Below are 25,239 nucleotides of genomic sequence, written 5' to 3' on the forward strand. Positions count from 1 at the left end.
TAAGTACTTCTGAAAATAAAAGTCTGTAGCATGATAAAAAGTAACAGCACACATCATGCATAATATCACACTGTAATGCCATACTATTCTTATGCTGCTGCTATTATTATTATTATTATTATATGGCTTTTGTTAAAATAAATTGGGTGATGTCTGTGTTATTTATAGATGGAGGAGGAAAAAAAAGAAAGTTAAAGATGTCTACCTTCATGCATAATTAACCTTCTCTTTTAGTTTTTTAGAGCAGAAATTATACATCGATTTATTATACTTGTTGATTATAGTTCTAATATCATTTTGTGGACAAGTTGAAGCTAAATTTAACAGTGGCATTAATATTCAGAAATGCTCAAAAAGAGAAATATAATTTCCAGGTGTTGCATTAACTTCATCACCAGCTTGCAGCCATTCTTAAGTGACGTCTCTATTGCTTAAGAACATGCCTTTACAAACTTTCTATAGGAAAGAATGCCTCTTAAAGCTTGTTAGAAGCCATCTCAGCACTAACAAGGACAATATCTACTGTTAACAGTTATAGTATAGTATAAACAGTTATAATTATGAATTAAGCACCTGAATATGTCCCAATTTAAAATATTTAGTTTTTAATGAAAACACAGTTAAAGACTTCTTTCTTTGTGCATACAGCTAATCCCAGACACATGTCCTATGTATTTTATATATTTTATTAAGTCATCTATGATAAGCTATTTACACAAATTTGTGTTGCCTATATAACTCACATGACCACAGTTTAAAGTGGCTTGCAACTTTTCCGGTTAAATTATAAAGTATGTGTTATTTAAATATATATAAGTGAAAATTGTTAAGCAATTTGTTCTTACAGCAAGTTTGCAATACACCACCTTTATGTTGTGTTTATTTATCATATATAAGAAAAACAAAAGGATAATACAATGCATATGGGTCACACAGAAGTATATATACCCATTATTATGTTCTGACTGTTTAAATAATTTGGTACCAATCAGTTGTTTAGTTGGTCTGCATATATGACATGCCAAAACTGATTATATGAAGGCAACAGTAGTGAAGTCTTTCAGAGAAAGCAAAAGTGATCCAGCACCAAGTAATCTCCTCCGTGCAGAAGTGGGAAAACTCAACAAGGCAAGCAGCATGTGATGTGATTCTCAAGTGCTATTACCCAAGCAAAAGCTTCACACTACAGCCTCTACCTCCAAGAGGTCTCTACTTACGCACTGCAGTTCTGGTCTCTGCAGTCTTTGACGGCTCTGCATACAAAACCATTGGAAATAAACAAGCAGTGGTGATTATCATTGGCCATCATCACTGAAGTGAACATTTTATTTACAGAAGTTACAACTTATGCATTTGTTGCTACATGAATTAAATTTTTTTTCAAAATTGCCACATCGCTAGCCACTTATATGTGCAAAAGAAAAGTAAGATATACAATATGCAGTATATCACACACTACTTACCCGCACTTCTTTGTAGAGTTTTAAAGATGTGCTGTTCAAGATAAAGTAGCGATCGTGAAAACTACCTGTTGTCAAACCTAATAAGTTCCTCTCCTCACGAAATTTCATCATTCCATGCTTAGAAGTATCCACCTTACTGGCTATTGACAAAAACAAACACATTTCAAACATGTTAAGTCACTATTTCACTGCTATGTCAAATAGGACAAATAACTATGTGCCAAGAAAAAGAAACTGCTCTGTTAGTTAAAAAAAAGAAAAAACTGTATACATAACAATGGTATTATTATTTAACCTAAGAAACAATTAATATTTGAAAAATAAAATATCATGTGTATACATTTCAGAGAGAATCCAGAAGAAACAATGACACATGGAAATGTTCATACCCCATCATTCAGAGTTAAAATGTGCCCTAAAGCAAGACACTAAACATTAAACAAATCCATCATAATTACCAACAAATCCATTATCTTAGCTACCTTTCATTAATACAAAGTAGTTCAAAATAGTTGTTTTAACTACGTCTTCTGGATGTAAAACTACATCTTGAATTGTGTTTGTTATTATTGTGTTTGTCATTATAATGAAAAAAAGAAGATGATAGTCACAAAATTAACAGGATTTTTTTGCTCATTCAAGTTTATACTTTGATATTCATTTATTTATTTGTACTCGCAGGCATCATGAGAAAAGAAGAGATTAGCCATTTCAAAAGTAGCAACAAAGGCTGAAACTATGACCAATAGAGATTAAATAAAATTAAGTGATGTTCACAAGATTTATGAAAATGCCTTTTATAGTTTTCTTGACAGAGTTTATCAAATTTATTTTGTGTTGTTGGAACTCAGTGTTAAATACAAATTCAGTTTTTTAAGCATTATTTACTGCATGCATAGACTAAAGCCTGCTGTGGCAGGTCTCATTTCTGTCTTGCGCTCAGTTCTGCTGGGACATGCTCTTGTGTGCCCTATGATTCTGCCTTCAGTGACATTTGAGCTGTACATAAAAAGGAGAAAACATGTGAACAAGATAAGTATTTATACAAACCACTTCTTTCCATCTGGATTCACTTTAGTCATTGAACCTACAGTATTTTATGTATTATTTATCTGATCAAAGCACCATAAAGTCCCTACATTGATGGATTAAAGGCAAGAAGTCCACGTGACCGTCATCATCAAGTCCTTCCATGAGAACCCTGAATACAATGAGGACTGATCATTTATGTTAGGTAGAATGCCTAGAGTGGGCTGGGTGGTCTCATGGCCTGGAACCCCTTGTTGGAGATGGCTGGGGTGGCGGGACACCTAGGAAGACCGGAGGAGGGCTTACGCCTTCCCCAGACCATGTGGGGGCGACCGCCCTGGTTCCTTTTGGGGCCGCGGGTACAGAGCTTTGAAGCCCTACCCTTGTTAGGGGCCTGTGGTCACCGCCCCCGTGCCTTTGGAGCCCTGGACCTCAGCACTTCCGCCACACCCGGAAGGGCCGGGTAGAAGAAGAATGGGGACACCCAGAGTGGTTCCAGGCACGCCACCGACACGCCCCATACTGGGGCGTGTCGGTGGGAGGTTGCCAGAACACACCTGAGGCACATCCGGGTGCTTATAAAAGGGGCCGCCTCCCTTCATTGAATGGCAAGAGTCGGGAGTGGAGTAGGACGGAGCTCTGGAGGAGAGAAAGAGGCGGCCTGAAGAGAGTAAGGCATTGTTGTGGCCAGGACTTGGGGGACTTTTGGGGTTGTGTGGTGCACTAAACTTGTAAATAATGGATGTAAATAAACGTGTTGTGGGTGACATTGACGTGTCCGCCCGTTTGTATCAGGGTCATGTTCCACACCTTGCAGATTTTATTTTTTCTCCAGCCATCTGGAGTTTTTGTTTTGTTCTTTCTGTCCTCCCTGGCCATCGGACCTTACTTTTATTCTATGTTAATTAGTGTTCCCTTATTTTAATTCTTACTTTGTCTTTTTTTTCTCTTTCTTCATTATGTAAAGCACTTTGAGCTACATTATTTGTATGAAATTGTGCTATATAAATAAAGGTTGTTGTTGTTGTCTAGGAGTAGGAGTTAACCTGTGATACAAAATAATTGCACTGAAATATTTTATATATATATAGGTTCACAAGAGAAGCTAGATGGCAATGCCAGTTTGATTGATGGCTGTGAAATCTTTAAAGTGACTAGAAGCTGTACACCAGGCCCTCTGTCACATACAAGATGACAGGCATCTGGCAGTTATGTAATGTAATTAAGTATGTGACAGGTTGGCACAACAGAAGTGTTTGATAGGCATCTGAACCACAATCACATTTTAAACAGATTAATGGGGTCAACTGACCATGACACTCAACAGAAGCTTTAAAACAAAGGATGATGAATGGTCACTAATTTAGCATCTTTGATCTGGTTAGGGGACTAAGGGATGCTGGCATATCCCATTGATAGCTCAGAGAAAGGTTTATTTCACTGTACTGAATAATTATTTTGTTGTGGGACTTCTCTGACATTTATACAATGCTAAAATGGCACAAAAAGTATGCAAAGTTTTGTTGCAATGATGCAGTGATTCACAGTTACACAGTGGACATTATTAACGGTCAATGTCTGAAATCTACATTTTTTCATTGGGACTTCATGGTCTGCTCTTCAATAACCAAAAGACATGTGAGTTGGGTTATCTAGCACCCCTAAATGAATAAGTATACAATACAAAAAACAAGTCATTTTTCTAAAACATTAAAAAGCCAACATGCATAGGGACCTTAAATTAAGCTAGCTCAGAAATGGACAAACAGCTGGGCAATGAACACTAAAAGAATAGTTAATATTTTTATAGCTGTGAAAGGTTACCTGCACAAAGGACTTCCAAAACCCTGGATATTTCAGCTTTTTAAGCAATTAATACAACTGGATATAGCACCAATCTTTTTAGGTGTGTTTGCATAAAATGCGAGAAACACCTACTGCAATAGTCATGTCTGCCTATCTGTCTGTCCACATGAAACAATGCAGCCCCCAGTGATACAATTATGTTGAAATCTGGCATGCTTACTCTGCAAAGAAATGTGCTGAGACAGTTTAGTTTTCATTGAGATATCACAAATACATTACACTGTGCAGTTTTGAAATTTCAAAATCTGCCATTGAAAAACATTGGCACACCTACAAACTTGTCTGTCTTGGAACAGAGAAACATTCTGTGCAACTTAAACTACAAACTACTTTACTGTTTTCTTTTACCTTGACAGTGGTCACACCAATTTATATATTTTGTATATTTTCTTATTTTTCACCTCTGATAGCTGCTGCTGATGGCAAACAGATCACCAGTACACATTATTGAAACACTAATAGACTGTGAGAGTGGGTAGGAATTTACTCGCTGTCACGAGCTGCTTGCGCAGTCCTAGGCAGGTTATCCTGCTTTTGTAAGTGAAGCTGCGTGTGCATGGAAACCTCTGCAACAGAGTTTTCTGAGCTGCTGAAGCACAAATAAAACAGAACTAGTTTATCAGCATCTCACATCTTCTGATACTTTAAGTTGTAACAGGTAAGTTAAATGATCTTCCTAACCGTAAAAGTATAAAATACAAGCAAGGAAAACTAAATGTTATCTAGATATTAATGACTCTGTGGCATTTAAGCTGTTATCTGTAGATTATAATGATTCACTGCTTCACTGGCGCTCTAATTTACTATCTGAGTGCCACATTCACATGAAATCCATAATAGTCAGTCACTGTTATTAGGTTTGCCTTTTCTCTTCTGTTATTCCCTCACATTTGTCATAACTGAAGTGCAAGTCACATTTCATGAAAATTACTATGGCCAGACAAGCTCAAACAAAAAAATGAATTATAAATTTTATTTTTTTTTCATTTATTTTAGGTTATGTTAATTGGCAATTGCAACTTGTCACTGTGTATGAATATAGTGTGTGTTTGTTTGTGTGTGAGTCAGAGTGATTTTTGTGATGGACTAGAGTCCTGTTCAGGCCTGCTTTCAGACTTTTGTCCAAACCTGGTGGGATAGCCTGAGGTTCGGATTAAATGGATTGAGGAAATCCTAGAACCTAGCTACAGAATTTATTCTATAAAAGGCCAAAGTGCCTGCACAGTCCATGAATACACTTGAATGATAGGCCATGCATACATTTTCCAACTTGGTTAAATTATCTGAAGATTAAGTTGTGGAATATGATCACTGAAGTAAGACTACATCACATAAAAAAAAATTGGGATCTGAAAATATCACTTTCCCAAAGTATATAAATAATTCAATTCATTATTAAAATCAATTTTGAAAGCTCATTACATTTTACACAGCAATATTATTTTATATTTATCTCATATAAAATTATTCATAATATTTTTGTTAATGTCAGAAGTTGGACTTTTTCATTAGCAGTGAAGTTTACAGGTAACTAGAAATATTTTCTCTGATCAGTCAGATAATAAAAACGTGTTTATCAATTTAATTACCTAAATAGATCAACATAGCCTCCATGGAGAAATTTCTTTTCACCACCAAGTAACTTTCAGTGCCTAATGAATGGACGATGGGTAAAACCTTCTCTAGGAGGTGTAGTGGCCGTTCTAAAGGAAACAGAAACAGGCAGTAAAAGTTAAACTAGAGAACAATGTAAAACAAATCCAAAGTATTTATTCAATGCAGTAACTATAACAAAATGAGCTATAAATTAATTATTGAATATTTTGCAATATGCTGGACATTTCATAAATACACCATATATGTGTTGAAAAATGAACTTTTTAAAACTTGTTGTATTGTTTATTCTATATGTAAACACACAACTGAACGTGGCAGCACGTATAACAGGATTGTTTTATTTTTGAAAGGGGCTTATGTGTGGAATAAGTGTTTCCCTTACATTGGACTTATGCCCTGCTAACAGACATTAAATATGGAATATAATGAAGATGAATTACACATCCAGTTTTAGCAAATGCCCTTTATGGCACAGCCATTAGGAAAACCCCAAATCTTTGGCAAAAAAATTAAAAAGAAAGACTTCATTTTTTTTGGAAAAGTGTATATTATTGTGTACAGAATTTAAAGCTCCATTCACACTGCATTATATCTGGTACTCTTTTTTTATTTAATTATTCACTAGTCAAATTAAGCTCTGCAAAAGAGAATGCAAGCAAAATGTATTTTTTCTGTTTTTTAAAAGTGCTTTAATGCTGTGGCAAAGTAGTATGTAGTATAAGTTATCACAGGAGAACAAGGTCTATACAGTAAACTTCATTAATCCTGTTTACATTAGCTTAATATTTTTTTCCATTTGGGCAAAATACTGTTGATTATATCAGGCTTACAGTCAATAAATCTAATTTGTATGCACTGTGAATATGTACCTCTACCCAGCAAGTGTAAACAGGTGGCTACACCAGAGCTTGTATGAATAAAAGGGTCTGAAGGATATGCAGCTATTAGTCTTGAGTAAGAGGATGGTCACATGTGATTTAGACCCGGAGTGAAGGTAAAGGGAGAAAGCAGTGAAAAAAGAAAAGTACCAAAACAAGTAGAGGACAATGCAATGAGGAAAACAGCCACAGCAAATCAGAGGTATTTTTGTATTTTTTGCCTTTGAGGCCTGGGAAACATAGCAAGGTTTAAAAAGGAATAAACGTGTCCAGAGGCAGCTTGGACTTATGCGCCGTAACCAGCATATCCTCTCCTTTACTACAATGCTTGCCCGGAAAGAGGCTGATAGTCATCTTGATTATACAGTGCATAATAGTGGTAGGTTCAAGAAGTAACCAACATAATAAAGGTCAAATTGCGGAAAGAATGTGAAGGAGCAGAGGATTACAATGTTAGCCATCATACTCTATGAAAGTACTGTTAAATCTTTCAGCAGAATTTCTGGATTTAGTCGAAAATAAAAAATATCAATTTAGATTAGTGAACTTTCAGGAATTCAATTTCTAATAAAACTTTTATGGGTGAAAACACAGTTGTCTGAGAAGGAGACTAGGTATTTGACACAACTGTATTAATAGTTTTCTTCTTTCTGCTGGATTTAGCAGTGACTGTGCTTTAGTTAAATGGATTTTTTCATTGTATTAAATACTGTATATAACACATAATATTATTTTTTTTTATCCTTGTCAATTCTGTTGACTTGAGGATTAAGTACTTACCTGTTTCTTCTTTTTCATTGACCTCAAAGCAGCACCAGTAGTCTTTGTCCTTTACGGGAACTTTCCTGCGGTCCAATATCTCAAATGCTAGTTGTGCTGCTGTCATAGTGGCTGGGATCTATCAAGTAAATGCAAATAATGTTTTGTGAAAAGTGAGGACAATTAAGAATAATATATATTAATCTGAACAGCATAGTTTTTACCAAGGCTATTCATCACAGCCTATGCTAATACTTTAATAATTTGTTTTCTATCATGTATAAAGTGGATGATAAAACTATTTTGTACCCTGTAAAGCCAGCAGTAATTTTTAATGGCTTGTATAGCAAGTGCACTGTGCTTTATTGGAAAGAAAAAAGTACTGACAGATCAGAGTGTTCAGCAGTTCACTTGAAGTAATAAATAGATTCCTTTATTTCACCTTCACATGTTGCTCTGCTGTCTCCTTCTTCTCTTCGAGGTATACTGTGCAAATAAAATCACCAGCAGGCTGAAAGAATAAAGAAAATCTATGAAGAGGAGGCACAGAGCTGTTAAGAACATAGACATCCCCTCAGTGTCTCACTTCATTTAAAATTTAACACTGGTTAAAATATACAGAATGCAATGTGAAAAAGCAGTTATCCAGTTGAAAAATGATGTATCATTTGCGTCTCTGTGCACATGGTGTTATTTACTGTACATGAATTTGAATACATCAGTGTATTTTCACTGCCCCAAATAAAAGAGTGACATCAGGAAATTTGATTTGCACATTGGATACACAGCATTGTCATTTAACAGTTTTCACTGCCATAGGTTAGTTCTGCTGGATCTGTCCCGAGTCTGACAGATACAGTACTTTACTGTGATTGTACCTGATTGGAAGGAATATCAAAAATGTTGAATACTGATGGTGCTGTGTCTGAACTGCTTCTTCAAAGATGTGCAACAAGTGTGGACGGTAGTTCTGGACAGGTGGCTCTAATGTTCAAAATGAGAGACAAGAGGCCAGGCTTCAATTCATAATGGATCACATTTATTACACTTCTCATTAAAGCCCAGGAAGGAACATCACAGAGTGATGAAAATACAGTCGACTTTTCATTTGATTTTGTATTTTCGGATTGGTTTTGATGCTTTTCAATCTTTCTGTTTTTTTTATTGTTTTTGCACCTTCTATTAATTTTTGTGTTTTGTACTTGTTATTGTATTTTTTGTTTGATTTTGTGTTTTAAATTTGTTTTTTTGATGGTTTATTTTGCTTTGTGTACTACACTTCAGATCCACTGCAGACTGTGCTAATTTACATCATTCTAGAGTCTAAAAAAAGATTTGTAGACTTCTGTTCTCTTATATAACAACATCAGTATTCACCAAACAATAACAAGTAAATAAAGTCTTCCCTAAAAGACCAAAAATAACCACTTGCCATACTACCTTAAATTTAAAGGCTCAGCACAGATTAATACCGTAAATTTCTAGACAGGAACATAAACCTAGCTTTATTATCATCATTACTATGGATTAGAATATATCATTGCACAAAAGATTTAGTTTAGTTTTCAAAAATACAAAAAGAGAATCACAAAATCAAGGTAATGTAGTGAAAGCAGGTAGAAAAAATATACAAGAAAAGAAATATTATTTTTATTATTATAATGCTTGAAATTATTATTACATTTCAGAGATTCCTCCATTTATTATTTAAAAGAACCATGAACAAAACATCCAACTGACAGTTTAATGAGTATGTCTTGTATCTATTTAAAGTATGGTGTTACATTCATTGTGTGTGTTTATATTCATTGTCTGTTGCTAGAACTGTCCTGCTGTCACTCATCTGTGGGAGACATGCAAGTTAAGAATTTAAATGTACTGCGTACACTTGACAATAAACTTGAACTTGGAATAAAGACGTCACAACCTCATCTCTTCAAAGTGGATATAAAAAAGAAAAATCAGCTTACAGGAAGAGAACTGCTGGAACTGATGTCTCGAAGTTTGATGATTGCTGTGATTTCATCCAACTGTTTCTTCAACTGCTGCTCATTCACCTTTTAAAAGATTCAGAAATAAATAAATATGTGGTCACAAAAATACCTAATAAAGGCAAACTAACCACAGCAAAATTATGTCCTAATATAACAAGTACTAATTGCTGCCATATTGTTTGTACTACTGGAGAAGATAATTATGAGAAATTATATATACAGTGCCAAAATCCCATATCTTAAAATAAATGAATAAGTTTTTGGAACAGAATTTCAAATACTGTACAAGTTCCTCACCTTAAATGTAAACCTACTTGGAAAATGCATCAGAGGGAAACAAATTTTAATCAGTTTACTCACCACAAATAAAAACCTTGTGTTTTAGGTGACCTTTGCATTAGCTCTCTCTGACATGTAACAAAAGATGTGCTAAATATGAGCAGGCCTAGTTTTATTGTTTTGCTTTCCAGTTTGATTGTCTAGTCCACTACTATTTGCAGAGTGGCCACATTAATCCCACCTACCTGTCCCAGGTGTTATTTAAAGCAGGCAAACAAGGCACCAACAAATCAGGAGTGTGTGTGTGTTTAATTCAATGGTAGAACAGGAATTGCAAGAGAGTTAAATATGTTTTAATGTAGCATATTAGGCACAAGTCAATCAGGACTAAGAGTCCTCCATAAGAAGACAGGTAAGTATAAAAAGAAACCAGAGCCACACATATTACTCCACCTACTTTTTTCCAGATACTAAAGAATCAGTGTAATGGTCTAGCATGATTCACTTCAAGGAACTAAAATCAGAGGTAACGGTGTAATGTTCTCAAAACTTTTATGCCCGTTTTCTTTTGGCAGTTTTTGTTTCGGAAAAGAAGGGTTTCAAAGTTCGTAATAGACAAATTACAGCTTGTACTGGACACCAAAATCAACACAGAGTTCTTGACAGAGAAAACTAATGTTGAAATTAGCATCCCTAATAAAGTGTTGTGAAAGTTGGTGTACAGTAGGTGATGGGGAGACTTCATCCGGACTAGAGCATTACTTCATTTAGATATGCTGACCTTTAGTTGTATCATTTTATATAAAGGACAAATCTATTACAACAATATTATTATAGAAGCACAAACACCTCAAATTGTCTCAAACTTAGTTTTGTTAAACTTGACTTGTATGTATGGAATGTTTTTTGATTTTAATACAATTAAAAACACCTTTTTTATATATTTAGTAACACTCCCAAAATTAACTTTGTTACCAGTGAAAAGTTAGCCATATTTTAGCCAGGCTTATATGCCTCTGCTGTAATAATGAATGATAGCATTGTAATATAGGACATTAATATAGGTAAAAGAAAAGGAAAGCCATTTTCAGAAACAATAATTGCATTTAAATAAATATAGATAGATATTGCTGCTAAACCATATAAGGTATTGCTGAGATTATTCAACATTTGATTATTCACTAGGCATCTGACTAGAGTCAGTCAGTCAGTCATCGTCCAACCCGCTATATCCTAACACAGGGTTCACAGGGGTCTGCTGGAGCCAATCCCAGCCAACACAGGGTACAAGGCAGGAACAAATCCTGGGCAGGGTGCCAGCCCACTGCAGGGCACACACACACCAAGCACACACTAGGGACAATTTGGGATCGCCAATGCACCTAACCTGCATGTCTTTGGACTGTGGGAGGAAACCAGAGCACCCGGAGAAAACCCACGCAAACATAGAGAGAACTTGCAAACTCCACGCAGGGAATCTGACTAGAGTGTTTTAACATTTTTTTTTATTTTGGAAAAATATATATAACAAAAGAGCAGCACATTTGGAAAACTGTTCCAAATGAATGTTAGCTGGTAAAAAAAAACACCACTCAAAGTAATGACTACTTCTTGGAACAATTATTCACACAAAATAAGTAAAACGATAATCAAAATACTCACATTAAAAATTGGCACATAGTGAGCAATAAGATCTTCAATGACGCGCCCTGCATTGTAATCCTTGCCATCAGTTTGGAAAAGTGTAGGCCCAAATACAATTGCCAGGTTGTGCAGATTCATTTGGTTCATATCTGAAAATCGCTGGACACTGTAAAAAAAAAGCATGTTTATAACATTTTTGAAAAAGATTTATTAATTAAATTAAGATGTAAAGATTTCACTTTTTAAATTATTTTCTATAATAAAAATGATCAGTGACCATACAGTGTATGTAATAAGAGTATTATAAAACTAAAAAAAGATGTTTTTGTCAGTGCATTTATTTAGACAGAATTCAAATATAATAATGTTTATCATCATAATTTACTAGTGTAAGTCAATGATGATGATCCTAAATAAATAATGGAAACAACATGGAGATAGTCCTGACATCTTAACCTGGTGCTTTTTCATCAGTTGGGACAAGGCCAGGAGGGAACTCAATGAATATTGTGGGCTGTTCTAGACTATGCACAGTAGCTGCAAGAATCATTATTTAGAAGATCACATCCATCTGAGTCTACACATTACCTCAGAGATGAGTTTCGAGTGTTCTGGATACATACTTACTCTGTGATTACCTTCCTTATTCAGAGCAGTAGAGTGTTGTACCGTGTTAGCCATAGATTGAAACAGGAGAAAGTCGGGTGAAATGAAACCTTTTATTGGCTAACTAAATAGATTACAAATGCAAGCTTTCGAGGCAGCTAAGGCCCCTTCATCAGGCAAGATGTAACAAAGAAACTGAAAAATACTCTTGCTTATATTAGGACAGCAAAGTGATTTTTTTCTTTCATCTTAACAACCTTTTTGTTCCAATGTTAGCAAAATGAATACACCTGAGATGAATTAACCCTGAAAGAAGAGAACAATGAACTTATAAAATGTAGAGATAAGGTAACCATCACTAGAGAAAATCCTGTAAGGTTTTTTTTGAAGTGCATTGTCTGTAAGATAGGTCTCTGATGGAGTCAGCTGGTCGGTCAGTCAGTCTAAAGACCCTTTATTTTATGCTGATTGTCTGAAACTCTATGTGTGGCTCGGCAGCAAGTGGCACATCTCCCTGCCTACAGAACAGGTGTGCCACCTGTGCACATATCTACACTACACAGATCAGGTAGTTATACCACATTGCCAAATGGAGCATAAAATAAAGGGTCCGTTCACATGCAAATCTGCTAATGTGGTCTACCTAATCATGTGCATAAGGTGCCCCAACACTGGACTGTATGTAAGGGAAACTGGTCAGACACTGCACCAGTGAATGAACTCACATAGATTTCATATTAATCAGAACAGTATTGATCTTCCGGTGGCAGCACACTTTAACAGTAATGGCCACAGCATAAAGGACCTGAGGGTCACTGTAATTATGGGTAATTTCAAGACCCAACAGGAGCGGAGAGAATGGGAATACAAACTTATGCTTAAATTCAACGCTCTACAAAATGGTCTTAATATAGACAAGAGATTTATGACCAGATATGTGGACTAACAGACTGATTGACCAGCTGACTCCACCAGAGGCCTATCTTACAGACAATGCACTTCAAAAAAAACCTTACAGGATTTTCTCTAGTGATGGTTACCTTATCTCTACATTTTATTAGTTCATTGTTCTCTTCTTTCAGGGTTAATTCATCTCAGGTATATTCATTTTGCTAACATTTGAACAAAAAGGTTGTTAAGATGAAAGAAAAAAATCACTTTGCTGTCCTAATATAAGCGAGAGTATTTTTCAGTTTCTTTGTTACACCTTGCCTGATGAAGGGGCCTTAGCTGCCTCGAAAGCTTGCATTTGTAATCTATTTAATTAGCCAATAAAGGTGTCATTTCACCCTACTTTCTCCTATTTCCTTATTCAGAAAATATAAAATAAACACCTGCTGAATCCATGTGAAGCAATGCAGTGATTTACAAATTACTAAAAGATCACTCCATCATCCGAGTAGTTGAATTTGATAAAGTAATATGAAAATGCTGATAAAAACTTACTGCTCTTGTATGGACTTAGAAAAAAAAAAGTCAAAATTCTGAAGAAGCAGGGGAAAACAGTTTGGTAGCCCTTGCCTACAAACCAACAAAACCACTATGTATTTTAAAATACAATCTAAGATTTAGAGTTTTCCAAGCTTAACTAAAAATTAAACCAAGTTTTTCAAAGCAAGAAAGTGTTTTAAACTTTGCCCTATTGTGAAAAAGAACTAAAAGTAGTAAACAAACTTCAGTCATGACTCTCAGGGTTCCGAGGTGCAACAGGGCAGCGAGTACTGAACAGCTCCACTCAGCGTATACATTCTAGAAACTATTCATAAATATTTATTTTTTCTTTAAAAATAATAACAACAATAAATTACATTTGTATGCTGCTTTTCTCAATACTCAAAGCACTATTGCCAAATTATTACATAAACCACAGGAGTCATAAGTCAAAGTGTGCTTAATAAGTATAAAATTCAATTTCAATGTTTCAAAATCTTAATACCTAATGGCAATACTTTACAGTAGTGGTGCCAAACTCAATTTTACTTAGGGACAAAAGCAAAACTTGAAATACTCAATGCAAAAATGAATATATAAACAGACCACTACTTACACATTTTCTTTACAGATAAGACACAGAGGTATCTCACTATTAAGAAGCTGACTTCCCTCTTTATCAGCTTTACTTCTACAGAAATTGCAGCTGATTAGGAAAGCTACCAGAATCCATGGCAGAGAAATGAAATTGAATTTGTAGCTGAGCAAAACGTACATCTGCTTACACCCACGTTAACATGCGTCATGATCAGATGGCACTTGAACATATCAAAAAAATAATAGATGTATGTAATTGTGCTGGTGATGGGTCACACCGACCACAATCAGTGCTGGTCGTAAACAGTTAGTGATCACATTTAATACAAGTGAAAATTTGAGTGGAAAACCTTTATGTCATACTTTTAGTATACTAAGCTCCCAGTTATGTTGCCTTTTGCCTAACTGCTCTAAGTAGCATTAAATCAATCTAGTATGGAGACCCTCAAGGTTGCCACTGACTTCAAATGAATTATCGTGTATCTCTTTAGGTAACGAAAAGCCAAGCAAAAAGATTACAATATGAAAGTTTTCGAGGCAACCCTACCCAAATATTACTGCAAAGTCATTAGATTTTCATATTGTGCAAGATTTGCAACTTCTAGATATGACAAAGTTTAAAGTGAAAGTGACACTGGCTAAAACTGCCTCTAGCTTTCCAAAATAATAGTTTTGTTCCATTATTGCCATCTAATCTGCTTTACCTTTTGTGAACTTTAAATTTCCAGATACTCTTTGGTATTTAGCAACAGATGATCATATTTACCAAAGGACGGAGAGACAAAATGAACTGTAATTTTATGTTCTTTACAGGATATCAGAACTTGGTAATAAAAACTTTAAACAACACTCACCTATGTGAGTATAATGCCAATCATTAATGATTTAAAATAGAAGCAGATACTATGTACGGGGTTGCATGGCTGATAGGGCAGTAGAAGAGGTTAAGCATAAAACAAAAACAAAATCCATACTGTCAAACAGATCCGTACTGGAGCATGATGGCAGGAGTGTGAAATGGCAGCTGGTTTAAGTGAATGATATTTGTAGTACATAACAGAAAGATGCCATGGAAAACTGGTGGAAAGTCAGCAGATCTTCACTAGACTGACAGGTGTTACCAGAAATAGTTCAGGTGTGATAGATGGGACTCTGCTGCCTAAGCATTAGGGCAGGCAGCTTAGAAACTGCAATCATGTCAGGTCATCTTAAATATGCTCAGGGCTCAGTGGAGCTACAGGGGCTAACTAGGTACCTATGTGAATTAGTGAGCTCGAGAGTGAATATAGCTCCCCAACCCTGCAAGTTTACTCAGGAATGCAGTCTGAACATTTGTCTCTCTGCTATGGGAACATCTGAGTCTATAGCCATGGAGGAATTGGGGAGAAGCTCCCTAGTAAAGAAACAGAGAACCCAGAGGTACCTAAGGAAAGATAGAACACTTTAGTGGCACTGTAAGGCTCTATAAATGGTGGTTTCACTCATTCTACAAGACAGTGGCAATTGCAGTGTTTGTTTAAGTGAAGTAAGGGTGCCAGATTTTCTGTATTCTTTCTTATTTGATATATTCTGTTCTCCCTTTGTTTGTCCATACATTGATGTTTGATAAACACACCATAGTTTTGATAATTTTGGTTTACATGTCAACAATTCCTTGTTGGAATCACCACTACGTGGTGCTCCCTCATGAAAAAGCAGAACTAACATTTAGCTGATGAGCTGAACACTTACCAGTACAGATGGTTAACAACAGCTTTCAATGTGGCTTTGTTGACTCGTGGTAGGCTACTGAACAATGACTGGTACTGTAGGATCCTTTGGCTCTCATCCATTATGCCTGCAAAGTGAACACACAAACAATTACATATTTCTACTATTTTCAAAATGATGTTAGATGTGAAATAATTAACAGCAGAGTATTGGGCATGGTGAAAAATATGGAATATGTGAACTGTTAATTGCTTAAGTCTTAACCCAAATAATCTGAAAAAGTATTTTAACTCAACTCCAAATTTAAATTTAATCAAATTACCCAAGTAATAGGACATTCTTAGAAACATTTTTATTAGTTCTTAACTAAAACAAGTTGATTTAAGAGGAAAATAAAAACATCCTGCAAAAGTAAGTGGATTGACAGTGATCAAGTGTTTCCTACACTGACTCACCACTGTACATCTGCATTTATTAATTTTTATCCATTATTTAAAATTGCTACAGATTTATTGTTTGTTGTCTTGCACAAACATCATGCTTCAGGTCTTGTTATTGCACTTTCACTGAGTTAGATCTGCATTTTGACTTGGCCATTTAAGAATACAAAATTCAAGTTTAATTTGTAGTACTTACTTTTTAGCTACTGAAATGAGGGCGAAAAATGGGACTTCAAGTAAAATGAGTGAGTACCACCTAAACAGCTTGTTAAATAGTTCTAACTATGGCTGTAAAGACTTTAAAATGTTAATTTAGATGCTTGGACTTTCTCTCTCTTTCTCTAACTTGGACTTTCATCATTGCTAAATTTTATAGCCACAATCAAAATCAAAAAAAGACCAAAATGAGTGTTTTTTTTTTTTTAATGGAAAAAAAAAAGAAAACTACCTGGTGTGCTAAGCCATAAAGGTGAAGCATCACTAGTAAATATACCCTCTTCTACATCACGAAAAAACCTTTTGAGGACATTGGAAACATCATCCACTTGATGCTCTCCTTCTTTCAGGCGAACATTCCGTGCATCTCTCCGAAAATTATCTAGTAGAGCTGTAATCTTAGAATTCACACCACTTTTGCGGTAAATACCTTCAGAAGTGAGACCTGTTAATAACAGAAAACAACAGAGTAAGCAGGTAAAGCCTTAAGGGTATTTCTTTTCTCCATAACACTGAGTACAAGGTGATCACAGGCAATCAGCCAAGAGGTGGAGACTTCATTGGCAGCTGTAGATAAGTTAGGGTTACCTGCCTACATTATGACACGATTAAATACCTCATGAAATTCTCAACATCTTAAAAAATACAAAGAAAATGAAATGACCACACTAATCAGTAAGTATGATGTATGATAAGTGAGATGGGCCAGCAGACTCATGAAACCAACAGTGATGTCAATCCCTATGAAATCATCTGCATCTGACTTCTCAGATTTGAAGGAAATCAGTGTAATAACATACATAGAAAAAATGATGTTTAAATTATTTTTTTGAGTTGGAGGCCTATATTTTGGATCAATGCAGGTTTTAGAACCTATGTGGAATACATAAGGAATAAGAATAATCTGTGCAAAGAGCATTTGATAGAATAAACTGTAATGTCTTAATCATTTTCTCAAAATGATCAGAATACTGTGGAGAGATTGAAGATTGATATACTGTATATATATATATATATATATATATATATATATATATATATATATATATATATATATATATATATATATATATATATACAAAAGGTAAGGAATCGACAATAGAAATAACTAGACAACACTATTACTGGATGGGGGTATATGGTAAGGGCTGATATTGACAACAGCACTTTTTTAGTATCTGCACAGAAGCAATCATAAACCTTAACTGGAAGACAAACAGTATGACCATGCAGGGTATGCTCCATAACATTGGGACATAGGTTACAAGTTTAGTCATCAAGATAAACAAGACACAAAGATCTTGGAATGAAGATAAACATGAAAAATTAAAACAATATCAAAAGAAAATGCAAAATATTATTTATTTATTTGTCTTGTTGATTTTATTTGAAGAAAATAACATTTCATATACATGCAATTTAGTCAAACTTGACCAACCAGAATTCAACCCCCACCTAAGAGAAACAGAGGATAGTCAATGGCAAGAGCAAATCTTTAAAAACAACAAAGAAGGGAAAATATTATTTTCCCCAATATAAATGCTTATTTTAAAATCTTTTTAATTAGATCTTGCCATATTAAAAAAATGAAGAGATTCTTTAAGTGAGAATTAGATGTTTTCCAGTTTCAAGTTGTATATAATATCAGTTACCCACTTAATTTTTTTTTAATTTTTCTTTTATTCTATTATTGTAAAGCACTTTGGCCGCAGCATTACTATGTTGTTTTAAATGTGCTATATAAATAAATTGACATTGACATTAATTATAACAGGTGGGCTGGGTTTCAGCAGTTAAAGGATTAGAAGGGATTGTGATACAAAGGTCTGATAAGCATTCCAAAATATTTATTCAGAATGATGTTAATTTGGTGCACACCCAGATCATGTGGCCCAGTGAGGCTGGAGCTTGACTGCAAAATTCACAGGTTGAATCTTGGCCTGGATACATTTTGTACAATTTTAAACAAGACAAATGCACTCAATAAAAGATTTTAATTAGAATAATTAAATGTTTTGAACATATGGAGTGTATACTATGCATTGCTGACTTTCATTCCTTTTCAGAGCTGTTAAGTGAAAGATTCTTTCCCCATCATAACATGGGATCTTTGAAAGGAAGGGACATCAAGAAGTTTTTATATATTATTGAGATACTGTCTGAGTATTCAAGACTGATCAGTATTGCCTCTGTAATAGAAATGGGAGGGAAGTGAGGAAAACTGGGCAGGTTCCTTTTAGAGAAGTGTCTGATTTGAAAGTAGTTGAAAATGTGTGTTGATAGGAAGTTAAATTTGATGTGAAAAAGACATTATCTATATACAATTCTCTAAGTGTTTTAATCCCAGACATTTTTCCAAACGTTAAATACTGTGTAGGTTTGAGAGTGTAGAAAAAGACCATTATCATATCTGCCTTACAGGGCTTCCTGCATTGGTTCCATATTCTGAGTGAATGATGGACAATTGGATTATTAGTATCTTAACAATTAGTATCTTAATTACCTTAATGATAATTTCTTTTTACTTGGGCACAAAGCAGAGCATATAAAGAAGTACAGCAAAATTTTGTTTCTACTGCAGACCAAAATACACAAGATTAAATACTATTGGTGAAAGCAGATAGTTGGAAGAGATGCAAGTCTTTAACTACTTAGGTGGTCTCGAAAGAAAAAGGTTGGAAGATATGTATGAGTTTTGCTATGTAGGCAGCCTTATCACATTATCCTGTCATTTATGAACAGAAGGAAAAAACTCGATTGACCATGTGCTTGGAGGAAGATGAAAAGGAAAAAGGACACATAATATACAATACATAATCATTATTAACATGGTATTCAGCATAGAAGAGCAGGCAAAAAGAGTAGCTGAAGACAGAGTCAAATGAAGGAGGGAAATGTGACTCAAAAATGACTACAGAAAGAACATGATGATGACATTAGTACCCCTTAGTCACTTTTACATTCTGCAAAAATCTGGTGGGAGACGAAATCCTTTACATATTAGATTGATGGTCCTAGACAGTGTGTAACATCTCTCCTGTGCATACCATGATCTAAAGACTCTGCTTTGGGGGATTGATGGGAAATCCTATTTAGTTCTGGAAATACACATAGATAAAAATGACACAAAACAGACAATAATGCAAGGGGAGAATGTAATTTTTATTTTTATTATTATTTTATTATTTTGTAGTTACAAAAATTTGGTATTTAATAATTATAATCCTTATTTATATCATCATTGTTACTACCATATCTTTTAAATATGTGATGTTATAAATGATGTTACGCATTACTATTAATCTACATTTGGACTGCTGTACATGAAATGCCACATTTTCTTGATATTTTTGAGTTTAAATACTCTTGGAAAACTCCAGCTTCAGAACATTAAAAGCATTAAACCATTATACAAAACCTAGAACTAGTTAATTTCAGTGATTTTCTCACAAAGAGAAATATACTGTGCTGTAAAGAGGGCCAGTACACTTGTAGATGATTTGCACAAAAAAACAAACAGTGGTGGGACAAGGAGATAAATGGGTGGATTTGCTTCCTTTAAGAAATGGTTATCCCTACAGTGCTAGAAAATGACAGAGAAAACACATAAATGTCAAGTCTTAGATTGACGAAAAATGAAACACAAGGTAAGACATTTAGCAGTGGAGAGCAACAACATAAAACCTTCATGATAAAAGGAGGTCCTCTAACTGGGGCAGTCAGAGTTCATATTCAGATACCGAATGTATTGGAATATGTTCAAAGTGTAAAGATTTCTTAAACATTCTAGATCTTCAACTTCATGTTCCTGTGGGGGTTACTTTGAAACATTCCATTATTTTTTAGCTCTAGTGTGTAAAATGGCAATATTTGCATATAATTTCTAGGAACAGTGTATTTGTAATTTTGCCAAAATAGATTTAAAAGAAGTGCAGGCATTTCATTTTGATTCTGTGTGCAAATACAACTAGATTTTCTTCATAATGAAAAAGAATACTTAATATGTGTTTAGATATTAATGTGCACAAATATTACTGTATATAACAGAAATTTAGTCCATAGATATTAATGGGAGGGATATTGTCATAGAAATTGTGAACTATGACACTCACATAAAGTATATTTTTCAAGAAAATACACTAATAGTAAATACTTCTTTGGCTCATATTATAACTACATTTTAGACTATTTTGTTATTATTAATATAAAATAAAGAAAAACTATTATACAATGTTTGAGACAAACTAACTTTAAAGGCAAATAGAATTAAAATTATTTTAATTCAAATTTAAAGACAACTGCATTAACAGAATGAGCTTAGAATTCTGAATGTTATTTCCTTATTCACCTGCTGCTAAGGAATCTGTACATGATGTGTTAAGTTGCAGAATTACTGAAAATGATTGATTAAATTAATGATTTTTATACTGTATGTTACTCCTCTACTGATTGCTTAAACATTTTTCACTTGACTTACCAGACTGCGTGATGTAATCAATGCATCTATCAACTACAACGGGAATGTCGGCTTCTGTGAGCTGCTGTTGACAAAGGGTATCTCCAGAGCTCCCAGCTGCTCTTTGTATGGCTGTACACCATCCCATAAAATCCAGCTTTCTCTGCCCTTGTATGTATAGTGTTCTGGAAGGTAAACAAAGTCACAAAGCATTACTTTTAGAGAAGTGGCTTTCTGTGGTCACCACAGCACCTCTTCTTTTTTTTTTTTACAGAAGTAAAGAATTAAGTGCAAAAAAATTGCAATATTTAGAGTGCAAGTTAACACTTCATGACATGAGTTAAAATGTGCTGTTATCTAAGTATGAATGTTTATTTAATATTTGTTTTCTGTTATTTAGCATAAAATAAACCATGCCATATTTGTTTAACAAGTATCATACCTTGGTGTGAACTGTTGTTTAAGTAGCGAGACATGCATAAGGTTTTAAAAACTTTTGTAAACTTTAAGAAAAAATGAAAAATAGCACTTGATGAGCAAGGGGCTGCCAAAGAAGAAGGAAGTAAAGAAAAGAAAAAAAACAAACAAACTTAAAAATCGCACCTACAGTAAAGACATAAACTAATCCCAGTTTTTGAACATTGCCACAAACAGGAGACAATATACCCTGTAAGTGTGCTGGGGAACACAGAAGAGCAATGGAGTGAAGAACCAGTTCAGAAGAGAGAACTTTATTGTAGAAAGAGACAAGTCTGACCTGGTATTAAGATAAGAAAAGAAACAGATTCAGCTTCTCTAGGCCAATATCTTAAAGGACTAGGCACAAATCTTTCAAGTTGTCTATTTATGGAGTTCAGGAGATATTTTGTAGTTTGGGACCATTTAAATATGTCAGAATCTGAAAGTGCATTGGTCTCAGAGTCCTACAAGTAACACATTGGTTAAGTGGACATGAGGTCCCAAAAAAAATGTACTTCAGGTCAATAAAGTGATGCAGTGTGGAAATTAAAAACCACCTCTTATCAGAGTATGATACTTATGGAAGTAGTCTACAGGAAAAAGCCAAGGTCAAGATAGTGAGACAGAGACTTGGGAGATGTAAAAAGAATTATGGTTCTTTAGAGACAAGCACATAGGCGAGCCACACCACTGGGGAGACCGAGTTTTAAAATTCATGTAGGGACACAGGAGTAAAGAGACAGCAGGGCTCTGCTTACTTTGTGCTCTGATTTTTATATAATAAGCCTGACATTTAATTTTAATTATACTGAATTCCTTGGAATTATTCTGGGTAGGAAGGTCGCCACACTGGGGTTTTCTCTTGTTACATTAAAAATAAATCAGTGACTGCAATTTTGGGTTTGGATTGAAATAGTTGCATGCTAACACTACTTGAGAGAATTAAAACAGGCAATAGTGATATTACTAGTATCCATTGTTGCTATAAGACAGTAACAACTTTTTTAAATTGTACAAAGCAATTATAAACATTCTCAAACCTGCTTAAACCAATTTAAAGTCAGAGTTGGGGAGATCAGAGCCAAAATACTTCTGGATGGGGTGTCATTCCATCACAGGGCCCACTCAAGGAAATACCCACACTCACCTTGAAATTTATAATTGCCAATTAATCTAACATTTTAGGAGATGTAGGTGAAAATCTGGAGTTCCCAGAGAAGATTTAAGGAGACTTGGAGGAAGCCATACTTGTATTCACACTAATGGTGTTGCTTTGCAAAAAGTAAGTAGCTTTAAGATTTGGTTGATCCAGATCACAGAGGATAACATATGGTCTCTCATTGCCATCTATCTTGCTAAGAACATCCAGCACCTTTACTCTTTGATGAAGCTGAACAAAGTCAATTTGTCACCGTTCTGTGTCCTTACAACACTTGTAAAGATGCATTACAGACAGCATACTGACAGGCTACATCACATCCTGGTACTGAAACTGCACTGTGACAGAGCACAAGACCATGCTAGAACAGTTAAATTAGCCCACTTCATTCCATTCTAACAATATATTCATGACAAAAATGCTGAAAAAAGGCACTCAAGATAATTTTACTGTAGGTCCTATTACTGTGCCAACTTGATTCCAAACTACCAGACTTGAGGGTTTCTTCACAGGAACATTCACATACAGTATGGTCATTTGCTTGACTGTCCATTGGTGTGCACTGTTCATCTGATGTTACTGACTGTTCTGCAATTTAGTTACTTGTATTGTCTTGTTCACGAGTGAGGGAAGAATGAACCGTGAGACTGACAGGCGGATCGGTGCGGCATCTGCAGTGATGCGGGCTCTACATCGGTCTGTCGTGGTGAAAAAGGAGCTGAGCCGTAAGGCAAAGCTGTCAATTTACCAGTCGATCTACGTTCTTACCCTCACCTATGGTCATGAGTTATGGGTAGTGACCGAAAGAATGAGATCACGAATACAAGCGGCTGAAATGAGTTTCCTCCGCAGAGTGTCTGGGTTTTCCCTTAAAGATAGGGTGAGAAGCTCAGTCATCCAGGAAGGGCTCAGAGTAGAGCCGCTGCTCCTCCGCATTGAGAGGAGCCAGATGAGGTGGCTCTGCCTCCTGGACGCCTCCCTGGTGCGGTGTTCCGGGCACGTCTTCCAGCTGGCCTGGGAACGCCTTGGGATTCTCCCGGAAGAGCTGGAAGAAGTGGCCGGGGAGAGGGAAGTCTGGGCCTCTCTGCTTAAGCTGCTGCCCCCGCGACCCAACCACGGATAAGCGGAAGAGGATGGTTGGATGGATGGTATTGTCCAGCTCTTATTTGATTGGACTGTATGCTTATACCTGATATACATATTCTTAATCTAATTGTTTTGAATATATTTAATACATACTCCACTGTTTATTCATGTATTTATTCTTTATTATACTCTTTATATTGAATATATATTTAGTATACTGTTGAGCATGAATTGCTACTGTTTATTTCGAGTGCTTTTCTGTAGCAGCGTGTGTTTGCTGCACCAATAACTGGCATCTCAATGTAAAATAATTTGGAAAACACAAAAATCATATATTTGCGAAAATATGCTAGACAAAAACTTAATGCAACCTGATTATAATCATTTTGGAAATGTTCACCACTTACAAATATTTAGCAAATTAGGTTTCCTCCCACAGTCCAAAGACATGCAGGTTAGGTGCATTGGTGATCGTAAATTGTCCCCAGTGTGTGCTGTGTGTGTGTGTGTGTGTGTGTGTGTGTGTGTGTGCCCTGCAGTGGGCTGGCGCCCTGCCCAGAGATTTGTTCCTATCTTTTGTCCTGTGTTGGCTGGGATTGGCTTCAGCAGACCCCCCGTGACCCTGTGTTAGGATATGGCGGGTTGGATAATGACAGATTATATACTAAAAATTAGAGATGGGGACAAGTCGCATATTATCAAGTCCAAGCAAGTTTCAAGTGTTAACCATCAAGTCTCAAGTCAAGTCTCAAGTCACAGTTAAGACAAATCAAGCAAGTCAAGGGTTCACCCTAAGCAAGTCATGTCGAGTCCTGATAAGTTTCAAGCCAAGTCAAGTCAAGTTGCAGTACTAAAACAAACAGAGATTAAATTTTCGATACGTTTATTTTTGCACAGAAAAATTTTTACAGAAAAGATGAACTTATATACATATATTATGCATCTTATTTGCATTGCTATATTTAAATTATATTTATATCTGTGCTACATTAATATCTGAAAATAAAATTGTGTTGCTTACACAAAATGTTTAAAACTAAGAAATCCAGTCTAAAATGTATAATGCAATTCAATCTGAAAGGATTAGTTTACTTTGACAACAACAATGTACAGATAATGTACTCACCCCCTTGTCATCCAATATGTTCATGTCTTTCTTTCCTCAGTCATAAAGAAATTGTTGGTTTTTTTTTTTTGTTTTGAGGAAAACATTTCAGGATTTCTGTTTATATATAATGGATATGTATGGCACCCCGAAGTTTGAACTTCCAAAATGCAGTTTAAATGAAGCTTCAGAAAGCCCGAAATGATTGGTTATTTTCCAAACAAATTGACAATTTATATACTTTTTAGCCTCAAATGCTGGTCTTGTCTCCTCTCTGTGCAGTCTGTGTGATTCGGGTAAATACAGTTAATAGATGTCAAAAAAACAACAATCTCTTTTATATCTTTAATGTCAAAAACATCCTGCAATGCTGTTTTTACCTTTTTTTGTAAAGGGCATTTGAGCTTCTATACATGTTAACTGTGTAAACATTGTGTCTGCACTT

At 35.2% G+C, this 25,239-nt stretch overlaps 1 protein-coding gene across 9 annotated transcripts in view; it reads right to left on the reverse strand.

Annotated features, from left to right (window-relative positions):
• Window positions 1-25,239, reverse strand: part of LOC120523933 (arf-GAP with Rho-GAP domain, ANK repeat and PH domain-containing protein 1) — a 391,846-nt gene that overhangs the window by 22,346 nt on the left and 344,261 nt on the right. For 8 of the 9 annotated variants that reach the window (XM_039745649.1, XM_039745646.1, XM_039745647.1 and 5 more), the window contains 10 exons: window positions 21,007-21,170; window positions 16,762-16,974; window positions 15,895-16,000; window positions 11,548-11,695; window positions 9,583-9,669; window positions 8,055-8,123; window positions 7,634-7,751; window positions 5,948-6,061; window positions 1,464-1,603; window positions 1,218-1,253 (listed from right to left, as the gene is read on the reverse strand). In XM_039745649.1, coding sequence (XP_039601583.1) covers window positions 1,218-1,253; window positions 1,464-1,603; window positions 5,948-6,061; window positions 7,634-7,751; window positions 8,055-8,123; window positions 9,583-9,669; window positions 11,548-11,695; window positions 15,895-16,000; window positions 16,762-16,974; window positions 21,007-21,170 — 1,195 coding nt within the window. The remainder of the gene's footprint in view (window positions 1-1,217; window positions 1,254-1,463; window positions 1,604-5,947; window positions 6,062-7,633; window positions 7,752-8,054; window positions 8,124-9,582; window positions 9,670-11,547; window positions 11,696-15,894; window positions 16,001-16,761; window positions 16,975-21,006; window positions 21,171-25,239) is intronic. The other variant, XM_039745651.1, reaches the window with a different exon arrangement.

The sequence above is a fragment of the Polypterus senegalus genome, chromosome 2 (genome assembly GCF_016835505.1).
Source record: "Polypterus senegalus isolate Bchr_013 chromosome 2, ASM1683550v1, whole genome shotgun sequence".
Taxonomy (NCBI): domain Eukaryota; kingdom Metazoa; phylum Chordata; class Cladistia; order Polypteriformes; family Polypteridae; genus Polypterus; species Polypterus senegalus.